Here is a 15388-nt window from a genome sequence, read left to right as displayed (position 1 = left end):
GTAGATGAGGTGTAGATGAGCTAAGGGCGGACGTCGGCCACCCCCCGCAGGCATCAGTGACGCTGCGCCTGCTGGGGAAGTCTGCCTGGTAAGAAAGCACACTACCAGGCAGACAAAAATATATTTCTAAGGGGTTAAAAACATTTTTACAGGCAGGGATGGGGTTAGGGATAGATGAGTAATAGGCAGGGACAGAAACATTATTTTGTTACATGGTGGGAGCTACTCTTAAAAACGTTCTTATTCTCTACCTTATTCTCTCTCTCTCTCCCTCTCTTTCACTCTAGCTGATGATTTTTTATTTTTTGCAAACAGACAGGAGTAGTGATCTTTTTTAGACCTGGTCGGGAGGTGGTCTACATTTGCGGGGGGTTTTGTGCCAGTTGCGGCAAAATTTGTGCAAACATAAAAAACACGCAGATAATAAATTTGTGCAAAAAAAAGAAAAACCACTGCATCCGTCACTTAAAAAAAATGGTCTAGCAACACCAAAAGGTCAAAATGACGGATTTTAGAACTTGCAAAAAAAATAAATGCAAAAAAAAAACACAATTAGCATAAAAAGAAAAACAATTCACAAATGTAGACGAAAAAAAGCAATAGAACACAATGATAAATAACCCCCAATAGTTCCTCACAGAAACTTTATGCTGTAAACTGTGGAAGTATTTTTTGTAATCAAGACTTTTTTTTTTTTTTAGATATGTTTTGTTATATTCTTTTTAGTTTACCGTATTTTTCGCCGTATAAGACGCACTTTTTTCTTCCCGAAAACTGGGGGGGGGGGAAAGTTGGTGCGTCTTATACGGCGAATACACAACTATTGCGGCGGTCCCTGCGGCCATCAACGGCCGGACCCGCGGCTAATACAGGACATCACAGATCGCGGTGATGCCCTATATTAACCCTTGAGACGCGGCGATCAAAGCTGACCGCCGCGTCTGAAGCGAAAGTGACACTAACCCGGCTGCATCGGGAGGTACCTTACCTGCCTCCTCGGTGTCTGCTCTGTGCCGGGATCCCCTGCATGGCCAGGTCTCTCCTTCGTCGTCATCACGTCGTCACGCTTACTGCCCCGTCATCCAATAGGAGCGGCGTGCGTAACGATGTGATGGCGGCGACGGAGAGCGAGGATACCGGGCAGCAGAGACGTTCCGGAGCGACGGGGACACCCCGGGGCCGCGACGACAGCGATGGAGGGCAACATCCAGGGCAGCGGTGACGGGTCCGGAGCGGCGGGGACACGTGAGTACTACCTGCTATACCAGTGGTCTTCAACCTGCGGACCTCCAGGTAATGCAAAACTACAACTCCCAGTATGCCCAGACAGCCAACATGACATCATGCTTAATGATGATGTCATGTCCCGGGAGCTGTGCATGATGGGAGAATATCCCCATAGGAGCTGCACAGCTCCCGGGACGTGAGTTATCAGAAAGCAGTTAGACAGAAAACAACAACTCAACTTCAGAAGCTAATAACTATTGGAAGGATTAAGATTTTTTAATAGAAGTAATTTACAAATCTGTAACGTATAGATGAGTAGTTCGGCACTGCTAATTCCTGAACCTGGAAGCGGGTGGACACTAAGTCGCTGCAGCGGAGTGGGGATACGGTGGTGCTCGGACTCATGTAGAATATACCATCAGTGCGTGAGAAGACAAAGAAAAGTCGGCACTCACCGGGTTTCCAATTCAGCAGATTTTATTGCACGTTGCTCACAGCCATAGTACAATTCTCGGGGAGACGACGGATGGTACGAGGGGGGTACCACAGAGAGGCCTCTCTGTGGTACCCCCCTCGTACCATCCGTCGTCTCCCCGAGAATTGTACTATGGCTGTGAGCAACGTGCAATAAAATCTGCTGAATTGGAAACCCGGTGAGTGCCGACTTTTCTTTGTCTTCTCACGCACTAATTTACAAATCTGTTTAACTTTCCGGAGCCAGTTGATATATAAAAAAAAGTTTTGGCCTGGAATACCCCTTTAAGCAGTTAGACAGAAAACTTCAGAAGCTAATAACTATTGGAAGAATAAAGATTTTTTAATAGAAGTAATTTACAAATCTGTTTAACCCCTTAACAACGCAGGACGTATATTTACGTCCTGCGCCGGCTCCCGCGATATGAAGCGGGATCGCGCCGCGATCCCGCATCATATCGCGTGGGTCCTGGCGCTAATCAACGGCCGGGACCCGCGGCTAATACCACACATCGCCGATCGCGGCGATGTGCGGTATTAACCCTTTAGAAGCGGCGGTCAAAGCTGACTGCCGCTTCTAAAGTGAAACTGAAAGTATCCCGGCTGCTCAGTCGGGCTGTTCGGGACCGCCGCGGTGAAATCGCGGCGTCCCGAACAGCTGATCGGACACCGGGAGGGCTCTTACCTGCCTCCTCGGTGTCCGATCGACGAATGACTGCTCCGTGCCTGAGATCCAGGCAGGAGCAGTCAAGCGTCGATAATGCTGATCACAGGCGTGTTAATACACGCCTGTGATCTGTGTAAAAGATCAGTGTGTGCAGTGTTATAGGTCCCTATGGGACCTATAACACTGCAAAAAAAAAAGTAAAAAAAAAGTGTTAATAAAGGTCATTTAACCCCTTCCCTAATAAAAGTTTGAATCACCCCCCTTTTCCCATAAAAAAAATAAAACAGTGTAAAAAAAAATAAAAATAAACATATGTGGTATCGCCGCGTGCGTAAATGTCCGAACTATAAAAATATATCATTAATTAAGCCGTACGGTCAATGGCATACGCGCAAAAAAATTCCCAAGTCCAAAAAAGCGTATTTTGGTAACTTTTTATAACATTAAAAAATGAATAAAAAGTGATCAAAAAGTCAGATCAAAACAAAAATCATACCAATAAAAACTTCAGATCACGGCGCAAAAAATGAGTCCTCATACCACCCCATACGTGGAAAAATAAAAAAGTTATAGGGGTCAGAAGATGACATTTTTAAACGTATAAATTTTCCTGCATGTAGTTATGATTTTTTCCAGAAGTGCGACAAAATCAAACCTATATAAGTAGGGTATCATTTTAACCGTATGGACCTACAGAATAATGATAAGGTGTCATTTTTACCGAAATATGCTCTGCCTAGAAACGGAAGCCCCCAAAAGTTACAAAATGGCGTTTTTTCTTCGATTTTGTCGCACAATGATTTTTTTTTCCGTTTCGCCGTGCATTTTTGGGTAAAATGACTAATGTCACTGCAAAGTAGAATTGGCGACGCAAAAAATAAGCCATAATATGGATTTTTAGGTGGAAAATTGAAAGGGTTATGATTTTTAAAAGTTAAGGAGGAAAAAACGAAAGTGCAAAAACGGAAAAACCCTGAGTCCTTAAGGGGTTAAAGGGGTATTCCAGGAAAAAACTTTTTTTTTACATATCAACTGGCTCCCGAAAGTTAAACAGATTTGTAAATTACTTCTATTAAAAAAATATTAATCCTTTCAGTACTTAGGAGCTTCTGAAGTTAAGTTTGTTCTTTTCTCTCTAAGTGCTCTCTGATGACACCTGTCTCGGGAAACGCCCAGTTTAGAAGCAAATCCCCATAGCAAACCTCTTCTAAACTGGGCGTTTCCCGAGACAGGTGTCATCCGAGAGGATTTAGACAGAAAAGAAGAACCTTAACTTCAGAAGCTCATAAGTAGTGAAAGGATTAAGATTTTTTAATAGAAGTCATTTACAAATCTGTTTAACTTTCTGGAGCCAGTTGATATATATATAAAAAAGTTTTTTTCCTGGATAACCCCTTTAAACAGATTTGTAAATGACTTCTATTAAAAAATCTTAATCCTTCCAATAGTTATTAGCTTCGGAAGTTGAGTTGCTGTTTTCTGTCTAACTGCTCTCTGATGACTCATGTCCCGGGAGCTGTGCAGTTCCTTTGGGGATATTCTCCCATCATGCACAGCTCCCGGGACGTGACATCATCATTGAGCAGTTAGACAGAAAACTTCAGAAGCTAATAACTATTTCTGGAATACCCCTTTAACTTTCCAGAGCCAGTTGATATATATAAAAAAAAAGTTTTTTCCTGGAATACCCCTTTAACTTTCCGGAGCCAGTTGATATATATAAAACATTTTTTGCCTGGAATACCCCTTTAATTACTATTGTCCCGGTCTGAACGCTACGTTGCTAATTCAGGTTCTCTGTATAATAAATGTCTCCCCCTTACCCCTTAAGGACCTTTTATTCTGTAAAGAGCTATTAGCGTCAGGGTTACATGTGTAGACTATTCATCACCGAGTCTAATGTTAATGTTATTAAAGTCTAATTAGATCTCTCGGGGAAAGGAATCGCTTTGAAAGCCCAGATCTCGTAAAGCGCGCCCTCTCGTATATCGGGATCCTGCCGGCTTCCTGCGTATTGGGTAACATATTCCACCGTAATACTGTCTGATTATCTTCTACTATTATTATGATGCTATCATTGGGTTCTTCACGTGTCATGGTTGTTATCCTTTGCCGCCATCTTTTTTTTTTTTTCTTCTTTTTATAATCATTTATTATTTTTGCGCTTCGTAGCCGCCCCCACATTCCAGCCAAATGAAATAAACACACTTGTTAAATTCAAAGGATGTAATCACGGGGCGTCCGTAATTTGTTAATGTTTGTTTATTTTTTTTACTACGTTCCCTTAAGATTTTCCATCTCCCGTTTCCCCTAAAGTTTATACTACAATAAACACCAATTTGGGCTGGGGGTAGATGTGTAACGCTGATCCCCGTTTTGGCTGGAGATATTAGAGGCTCGTATTAGGCGGATTTTTAAAAGCCGTCCGAGACGAAAGGTTTTTGGTTCATCGGCAACACAGGAGCGGATTGTGGTTTTTCTGTTGCACTAAAACGGAATGAAAAATTGTGTCCCTGAAGTCAGTGGTCTGTGATATTACAGTGGTGGTCCTACCTGTCCGTACTATGTATGAGGGACAATGAAGATCCATCGCGGAGGCCTTCATCCTACCCCACAGTCTGTCTGTATGTTCCCTGACAATTACTATATCCATGGGGACTATTAGCGGGACCGTCTACAAGTCAGGCAGTGGTTGTATGAACTACTCTGAACCATCTATAGGACATAATTACTGCAGTGTTTACCCTCTATCTATCTTTTTATCTGTCGTTCTATCTATCTATTTATCTATCTGTATAGAGAATTGCAGGGTACAGACGATAAATAAATTAATGAGTATTGATTTTTATCACAGGCATTTCAACCAACTTCAGTGAGGAATCTATCTATCTATCTCATCTATCTATCTATCTCATATCTATCTATCTATCTCATCTATCTATCTATCTCATATGTATCTATCTCATATCTATCTATCTCATATCTATCTATCTCATATCTATCTATCTATCTATCTCATATCTATCTATCTCCTATCTATCTATCTCTCTCATATCTATCTATCTCATCTATCTCATATCTATCTCATATCTATCTATCTCATATCTATTATCTATCTATCTATCTATCTCATATCTATCTCATATCTCTCATATCTATCTATCTCATATCTATCTATCTCATATCTATCTATCTATCTCATATCTATCTCATATCTATCTATCTCATATCTATCTATCTATTTATCTATCTATCTCATATCTATCTATCTATCTCATATCTATCTATCTATCTCATATCTATCTATCTATTTATCTCATATCTATCTATCTATTTATCTCATATCTATCTATCTATTTATCTATCTATCTCATATCTATCTCATATCTATCTATCTATTTCCAAATGGCGGAGGACAGCACAACCACTGTAAGTCTTGAGATAGTAATCCGGGTGCAATAGGAAAGAAACGTGGTCCCAGTCGCAGACCACATCCATAAATTCCAACAATAAGTCCAGCAGCACTCACGGGTTCAAGTAAAAAACACAACAGTGTTTATTTAAACCATGTTCAAATGCAACGTTTCAGTGATATCCACCACCTTTTTCAAGCATGTCTATCTATCTATTTATCTATCTATCTATCTATCTATCTATTTATCTATCTATCACATATCTATCTATATCTATCTATCTATTTATCTATCTCATATCTATCTATCTATCTATCTATCTCATATCTATATCTATCTATCTATTTATCTATCTCATATCTATCTATCTATCTCATATCTATCTATCTATTTATCTATCTCATATCTATCTATCTCATATCTATCTATCTATCTCATATCTATCTATCTATCTATCTATCTATCTCATATCTATCTATCTATCTATCTCATATCTATCTCTATCTATTTATCTATCTCATATCTATCGATCTATCTATCTCATATCTATATATCTATCTCATATCTATCTATCACATATCTATCTATATCTATCTATCTATTTATCTATCTCATATCTATCTATCTATCTATCTCATATCTATATCTATCTATCTCATATCTATCTATCTATTTATCTATCTCATATCTATCTATCTCATATCTATCTATCTATCTCATATCTATCTATCTATCTATCTCATATCTATCTATCTATCTATCTATCTATCTCATATCTATCTCTATCTATTTATCTATCTCATATCTATCGATCTATCTATCTCATATCTATATATCTATCTCAAATCCATCTATTATCTATCTATTTATCTATCTCATATCTATCTATCTCATATCTATCTATCTCATATCTATCTATCTATCTATCTCATATCTATCTATCTCATATCTATCTCTATCTATTTATCTATCTCATATCTATCGATCTATCTATCTCATATCTATATATCTATCTCATATCCATCTATTATCTATCTATCTATCTCATATCTATCTATCTCATATCTATCTATCTATCTCATATCTATCTATCTCATATCTATCTATCTATCTATCTATCTCATATCTATCTATCTATCTATCTATCTATCTATCTCATATCTATCTCATATCTATTCATCTCCTATCTATCTATCTATCTATCTCTCATATCTATCTATCTCATATCTATATATCTATCTCATATCTATCTATCTCATATCTATCTATCTTATATTTATCTATCTATCTTTTATCTATATCATATCTATCTATATCTCATACATATCTATCTATATCTCATATATATCTATTTATCTATCGCATATTTATCTATCTCATATCTATCTATCTCATATCTATCTATCTATCTCATATCTATCTATCTCATATCTATCTATCTCATATCTATCTATCTCATATCTATCTCATATCTATCTATCTCATATCTATCTCATATCTATCTATCTATCTCATATCTATCTATCTATCTCATATCTATCTATCTATCTCATATCTATCCATCTATCTATCTCATATCTATCCATCTATCTATCTCATATCTATCTATCATCTATCTCATATCTATCTATCATCTATCTCATATCTATATATCTATATCTATCTTATCTATCCCATATCTATCTATCTATCTACCTATCTCATATCTATCTATCTATCTATCTATCTAGCAACAGGAGAATACAGCAGCACACTGCTAGCACAAAGATATAGATAAAACATGAGTATAGAGATAAAACATGAGTATATAGATAGAACATGAAAAGCTATACAGCTGTAGTGCAATAAATGAAGATATGAAATTAAGAGGTACTTAGCTTGCAAATTTGGCGGCCAAATAGCTTGGACCGTCCCACCACGGTAAGGTGACCTCATTCTGGGACGGACCCTACACTGTGAATATGCCTCTGTGTGAACAGTACAACAGGCATTGCAGGATCTGAAACATCCAAGGCACCTTATATACACCTAAGGGTATGTTCACACTGAGAGTTTGGAGAGGAATTTCAGAGAGTAATTCTGCTTGCTTATTCCTCTCCAATTCATTCAGCAGTGCCATGCCCCATAGTATGTAGTTAACTTTCCTCTCCTCAGTTCACACTGAGGAAATTCCGCTAGCGGAATTCTGTCACAGAATTCCGTTTCGCGTGAAGAATGAACATGTTCTTTCTTCATGCGGAATTCGGCTCGTAACTCCATAGAAGTAAATGTAAAAAATGTTGGCAGTCTGCTCAGCTTCCGTGCGGAATTTGCACGGAATTTGCACGGAATTTGCGCATTTTATTGTGTGTCCTATCCCCTTTCATTTTATTGTGTGTCCTATCCCCTTTCATTCGGATTTAATCAGCATTAATCAGCAGAACTCCGCGAACATCTTAACCAGTGTGAACATACCCTAATAGAGGTGGGTGGGGTGCAAGAGCCAACATGGAGGTAGCCACTCCCCCATATGTGTAATACAACCAAAGAATAAGTTGGCCAGCACTATTGATTCCAAACTATTGTAAAGACCTGGCTTACAGGTGCAGGCTGCTGGGCTAAATATACAGCAACAGGAGAATACAGCAGCACACTGCTAGCACAAAGATATAGATAAAACATGAGTATATAGATAAAACATGAAAAGCTATACAGCTGTAATGCAATAAATGAAAATTTGAATGATGAGATACTTAGCTTGCAAATTTGGCGGCCAAATAGCTTGCACCGTCCCACCACGGTAAGGTGACCTCATTCTACACTATGAATATGCCTCTGTGTGAACAGTACAGCAGACATTGAAAGTTCTATCTATCTAACTATCTATCTCATATCTATCTATCTATCTATCTCATATCTATCTAACTATCTATCTATCTCATATCTATCTATCTATCTATCTAAAGAATTGCAGGTTATAGACAATAAAGCTATGAATGTTTATCATGCGCATTTGAACCTGTATCAGTGAGAAATGTTCCCTATAGTCGGTGCAATCCTCATTCACTCCTGCATTTTTGACCAAACACTTTTTTTTTTAATTATTATTTTTTTTTTATGGATTGCACAAACTTATGCCTATATAACTTAATTCATTAATTGAATATAATTCCTAAATTAATAAATAAGTAAATTGGTTAATTAACTCTTTAGTCTATGCAGGGTGTTTGGAGCTGTGTATCAGGAAAATAAAACTCATATTACAGATGAAAAAAATGCAGCCTCAGGTTGATAAGAGATAAGATGCTGTTGTTCATTTCTCTTAAAGGGGTACTCCAGTGGAAAACTTTTTTTTTTTTTTTTTTTAAATCAACTGGTGCCAGAAAGTTAAACAGATTTGTAAATTAGCAGCTGTATGCTACAGAGGAAATTCTTTTCTTTTTTGAATTTCTTTTCAGTCTGACCACAGTGCTCTCTGCTGACACCTCTGTCCGTGTCAGGAACTGTCCAGAACAGGAGAGGTTTGCTATGAGGATTTTCTCCTGCTCTTGACAGTTCCTGACATGGACAGAGGTGTCAGCAGAGAGCACTGTGGACAAGAAATTCAAAAAGAAAAGAATTTCCTCTGTAGCATACAGCAGCTGATAAGTACTGGAAGGAGTAAGATTTTTTAATAGAAGTCATTTACAAGTTTGTTTAACTTTCTGGCACCAGTTGATTTAAAAAATAAAAAATGTTTTCCACCGGAGTACCCCTTTAAGTTGTGACATTTATTAGCCGCTGATACCTTACTTAGCCGCTTATCTCTGATCCATTGGACATCAGGTGCAGCTGGTAGGGGAAAGCTCATCAATGTCATAGTCATGGACGGGAGACACTCAGCTTAGGCTGGGTTTAGAGATGAGCGAATTTACAGTAAATTCGATTCGTCACGAACTTCTCGGCTCGGCAGTTGATGACTTATCCTGCGTAAATTAGTTAGGCTTTCCGGTGCTCCGGTGGGCTGGAAAAGGTGGATACAGTCCTAGGAAAGAGTCTCCTAGGACTGTATCCACCTTTTCCTGCCCACCGGAGCACCTGAAAGCTGAACTAATTTATGCAGGATAAAGTCATCAACTGCCGAGCCGAGAAGTTCGTGACGAATCGAATTTACTGTAAGTTCGCTCATCTCTAGCTGGGTTCACACCACGTTTTTGCAATACAGTTCCCGTATCAGGTTTTTGATTAAAAAACACGGATTCCTCAAAACCGGACTAAATTGTATCAAAACGGGTGTACAAATTTTAATCCATATAGGGTTTGAAAAATGATGTCCGGTGGCATCCGTTTTTTTTTTTTTTAGAAAAAAAAAACTTGACTTTTCACTCCATTATGAATAAAGTTTCACTTGTTTGAAATTACAAGAAAAAAAAAACTGTGAAAAGTCAAAATCCAGATTGAAGCGTACACACATACGGAATTCTACGGTTCCCATTGACTCCCATGTAAAAAAAAAAAAAAAAAAAAAGTATAAGTTTCAATACGGTTTTTCACCCGGACCAAAATCCGTAGTAGGCTTCGGTTTTGGGTACGGGGGAAAAAAACTGACAAAACCGTACAGGATGCAAAACGGACACAACCTGATGCATCTTTTTGGCATACGGTTTTCAATGGGGAGTCAATGCATACGGTTTTCAATACGGTTCTGTACGGTTTTCACGTTGAAAATGTATACGGGAACTGTACCGCAAAAACGTGGTGTGAACCCGGCCTTACTCCTGTCCGGAAGGTATATGGAAGTATGCTTGAACCGCGATTATGTAGCAGAGCTATTTGTTTTTAACAGTTCTAGCAGTGTCTTACATAGGACTGCAAGTTTCGTAACTGCATTATATTCTAACAGTGCTTTCTTCAAACCAGTGTTTGCCAAGCAGGGTGCCTCCAGCTGTTGCAAAACTACAACTCCCAGCATGCCCGGACAGCCTTCGGCTGTCCGGGCATGCTGGGAGTTGTAGTTTTGCAACAGCTGGAGGAACCCTGCTTGGGAAACACTGCTTTAAAAACTTTAAAGGGGTACTCCAGTGGAAATTTATTTAATCTACTGATGCCAGAAAGTTAAACAGATTTGTAAATTACTTCTATTAAAAAAAAATCTTAATCCTTCCAGTACTTATTAGCTGCTGAATACCACAGAGGAAATTCTTTTCTTTTTGGAACACGGAGCTCTCTGCTGACATCATGAGACCACAGTGCTCTCTGCTGACCTCTGCTGTCCATTTTAGGAACTGTCCAGAGCAGCATATATTTGCTATGGGGATTTTCTCCTACTCTGGACAGTTCCTAAAATGGACAGCAGAGAGCACTGTGCTTGTGATTAGAGATGAGCGAACTTACAGTAAATTCGATTCGTCACGAACTTCTCGGCTCGGCGGTTGCTGACTTTTCCTGCCTAAATGAGTTCAGCTTTCAGGTGCTCCCGTGGGCTGGAAAAGGTGGATACAGTCCTAGGAGACTCTTTCCTAGGACTGTATCCACCTTTTCCAGCCCACCGGAGCACCGGAAAGCTGAACTAATTTATGCAGGAAAAGTCAGCAACCGCCGAGCCGAGAAGTTCGTGACGAATCGAATTTAATGTAAGTTCGCTCATCTCTACTTGTGATGTCAGCAGAGAGCTCTGTGTTCCAAAAAGAAAAGAATTTCTTCTGTAGTATTCAGCAGCTAATAAGTACTGGAAGGATTAAGATTTTTTTTTTTTTTTTTTTTTAATAGAAGTAATTTACAAATCTGTTTAACTTTCTGGCACCAGTTGATTTAGGGGAAAAAAAGTTTTCCAGTGGAGTACCCCTTTAATGACAAATAAATCATTACAGGTGTAGCAGAGCTGAGTTTGTTAATGTGATGCTGTAAGGATGACAAATTCGACTCTGCAGCATCCGCAGTCATATGTGCCGTATACGAACCGCATGTAACAGGACGGCTTCTCCTACTACTACTTCAGGGAAACAAAAAAAAAACAAAAAAAAAGATGTTTGCAAAGTGATGCCGATCGCTCATTTCACACTTAATTACGTTTTATTTGTCGCTGCTTCCTGTGCGAACTGACCGGTTATTTTCCCATCACTTTCAGGCTGATGTTTCACGAACCAAAGGAAATGGGGTTAATCGCTATTGCAACTCGGCAGACTCAAGGCAAAGGTCAGGGGACGTCTTTCAATTTAAGAAAACACGCTCAGCAAAGTTACTGTGTAAACCCGAAGCGAGAGGGTTTCTTCCTGTCTCTTGTATTTCTTTGTATTCTCTCTTTATGACTGCGGAAAAAAATTCACTGTATTGACTCTTTCTGGTATAAGAAAAATTCTCAATAATTTTGTTTTCATCAAAATTCTTCATTTGACGTCACAGAGCAGATAAGTTACATCTACAAGATAAAAGTAAAAGGCCCTATAGGATTCAGATAAGTTATTGGGTCTATAGGATTCAGATAAGTTATTGGGTCTATAGGATTCAGATAAGTTATTGGGTCTATAGGATTCAGATAAGTTATAGGATCGATAGGATTCAGATAAGTTATATGATCTATAGGATGCAGATAAGTTATTGGATCTATAGGATTCAGATAAGTTATAGGATCTATAGGATTCAAATAAGTTATAGGATCTATAGGATTCAGATAAGTTATAGGATCTATAGGATGCAGATAAGTTATTTGCTCTGTAGGATCCAGATAAGTTATTGGATCTATAGGATCCAGATACGTTTTTGGATCTATAGGATCCAGATACGTTTTTGGACCTATAGGATTCAGATAAGTTGTTGGATCTATAGGATTCAGATAAGTTATTGGATCTATAGGATTCAGATAAGTTGTTGGATCTATAGGATTCAGATAAGTTATTGGATCTATAGGATTCAGATAAGTTGTTGGATCTATAGGATCCAGATAAGTTATTTGCTCTATAGGATTCAGATAAGTTATTGGATCTATAGGATTCAGATAAGTTATTGGATCTATAGGATCCAGATAAATTATTGGATCTATAGGATGCAGATAAGTTATTGGATCCATAGGATTCAGAGAAGTTATAAGGTCTATAGGATTAAGATCAAGTTACAGCATCTGTAAGATTCAGATAAGTTATTGGACCTGTAGGATTCAGATAAGTCATTGGATCTATAGGATTCAGATAAGTTATAGGATCTATAGGATTCAGATAAGTTATTTGCTCTCTAGGATCCAGATAAGTTATTGGATCAATAGGATTCAGATAAGTTATCGGATCTATAGGATTCAGATAAGTTTTTGGATCTATAGGATCCAGATAAGTTTTTGGATCTATAGGATTCAGATAAGTTATTGGATCCATAGGATTCAGAGAAGTTATAAGGTCTATAGGATTAAGATCAAGTTACAGCATCTGTAAGATTCAGATAAGTTATTGGACCTGTAGGATTCAGATAAGTTATAGGGTCTATAGAATCCAGATAAGTTATTGTATCTATAGGATTCAGATAAGTTATTGGATCTATAGGATTCAGATAAGTCATTGGATCTATAGGATTCAGATAAGTCATTGGATCTATAGGATTCAGATAAGTTATAGGATCTATAGGATTCAGATAAGTTATTTGCTCTCTAGGATCCAGATAAGTTATTGGATCTATAGGATCCAGATAAGTTATTGGATCTATAGGATTCAGATAAGTTATCGGATCTATACGATTCAGATAAGTTTTTGGATCTATAGGATCCAGATAAGTTATTGGATCTATAGGATCCAGATAAGTTTTTGGACCTATAGGATTCAGATCAGTTATTGGATCTATAGGATCCAGAACAGTTATTGGATCTATAGGATTCCAACAAGTTAAAGTCAAGTTACAGGATCTAAAATATTTAGATAAGTTACAGGATCTATAAGGTTCAGAAAAGTTACAGCATCTGTAGGAGTCCGAAATCTTACAACATGTTACAGCATATTTAGGATTCAGATAAGTTCTTGCATTTACAAGAGTCAGACAAGTTGCAGATTATCTAATGGTAATAAACATTGGGGGAGATTTACTAAGCTGCACAAGTGCCATATATATATATATATTTTTTTTTAAAGTAATACATTTTACACAAAAATGTTTAACAAATACGCCGCTCACACCTAGGGGACAGAACTGGGAGATCGTCTGGATTTACTGAGAAGTTTGCACCTCTTAGTAAACGCTGGTCAGTGAAAATAGACGGGACTTTATATTAGTGTGGTGTATGAAAATGCTGCACTTAGTAAATCTCTCCCATTATGTCCATTCAGGACCAGACCTCCTAAACAAATACAGAGCACAGACCAGACCCTCTAAACAAATCTAGAACCCAGACCAGACCTCCTAAACAAATACAGACCCCAGATCAGACCCCCTAAACAATTTCAGGCACCAGATCAGACCACAGAACTAATACAGACCCCAGACCAGACCCTCTAAACAAATCTAGAACCCAGACCAGACATCCTAAACAAATTCAGACCCCTGATCAGACCTCTAAACAAATTCAGACCCCAGATCAGACCCCTAAACAAATTCAGGCACCAGATCAGACCACAGAACTAATACAGACCCCAGACCAGACCCTCTAAACAAATCTAGAACCCAGACCAGACCTCCTAAACAAATACAGACCCCAGATCAGACCCCCTAAACAATTTCAGGCACCAGATCAGACCACAGAACTAATACAGACCCCAGACCAGACCCTCTAAACAAATCTAGAACCCAGACCAGACCTCCTAAACAAATTCAGACCCCTGATCAGACCCCCTAAACAATTTCAGGCACCAGATCAGACCACAGAACTAATACAGAGCCCAGACCAGACCCTCTAAACAAATCTAGAACCCAGACCAGACCTCCTAAACAAATACAGACCCAGATCAGACCCCCTAAACAATTTCAGGCACCAGACCAGGCCACAGAACTAATACAGACCCCAGACCAGACCCTCTAAACAAATCTAGAACCCAGACCAGACCTCCTAAACAAATACAGACCCCAGATCAGACCCCCTAAACAATTTCAGGCACCAGATCAGACCACAGAACTAATACAGACCCCAGACCAGACCCTCTAAACAAATCTAGAACCCAGACCAGACATCCTAAACAAATTCAGACCCCTGATCAGACCTCTAAACAAATTCAGACCCCAGATCAGACCCCTAAACAAATTCAGGCACCAGATCAGACCACAGAACTAATACAGACCCCAGACCAGACCCTCTAAACAAATCTAGAACCCAGACCAGACCTCCTAAACAAATTCAGACCCCTGATCAGACCCCCTAAACAATTTCAGGCACCAGATCAGACCACAGAACTAATACAGAGCCCAGACCAGACCCTCTAAACAAATCTAGAACCCAGACCAGACATCCTAAACAAATACAGACTCCAGATTAGACTCCTGAACAAATACAAACCCCAGGTTATACTAACTGAACAAATACAGAGCCCAGACATCCTAAACAAATTAAAGGGATATTCCGGGTTTATACATCTTATCCCCTATCCAAAGGATACGGATAAAATGTATGATCGCAGGGGTCCCGCCGCTGGGGACCCCCGCGATCTCGGTGCAGCCCCCGGCATTCTGTGCCAGGCGCTGC

General features: G+C 38.8%; 1 protein-coding gene across 2 annotated transcripts in view; it reads left to right on the top strand.

Moving 5' to 3' along the window:
* The window catches only part of HLCS (holocarboxylase synthetase), a 219066-nt gene that overhangs the window by 189794 nt on the left and 13884 nt on the right, over window positions 1–15388 (top strand). For both annotated transcript variants that reach the window (XM_056559611.1, XM_056559612.1), the window contains one exon: window positions 11867–11934. In XM_056559611.1, coding sequence (XP_056415586.1) covers window positions 11867–11934 — 68 coding nt within the window. The remainder of the gene's footprint in view (window positions 1–11866; window positions 11935–15388) is intronic.

The sequence above is a fragment of the Hyla sarda genome, chromosome 2, assembly GCF_029499605.1.
Source record: "Hyla sarda isolate aHylSar1 chromosome 2, aHylSar1.hap1, whole genome shotgun sequence".
NCBI classification, from domain to species: domain Eukaryota; kingdom Metazoa; phylum Chordata; class Amphibia; order Anura; family Hylidae; genus Hyla; species Hyla sarda.
This window is presented reverse-complemented; position numbering and strand designations above follow the sequence as displayed.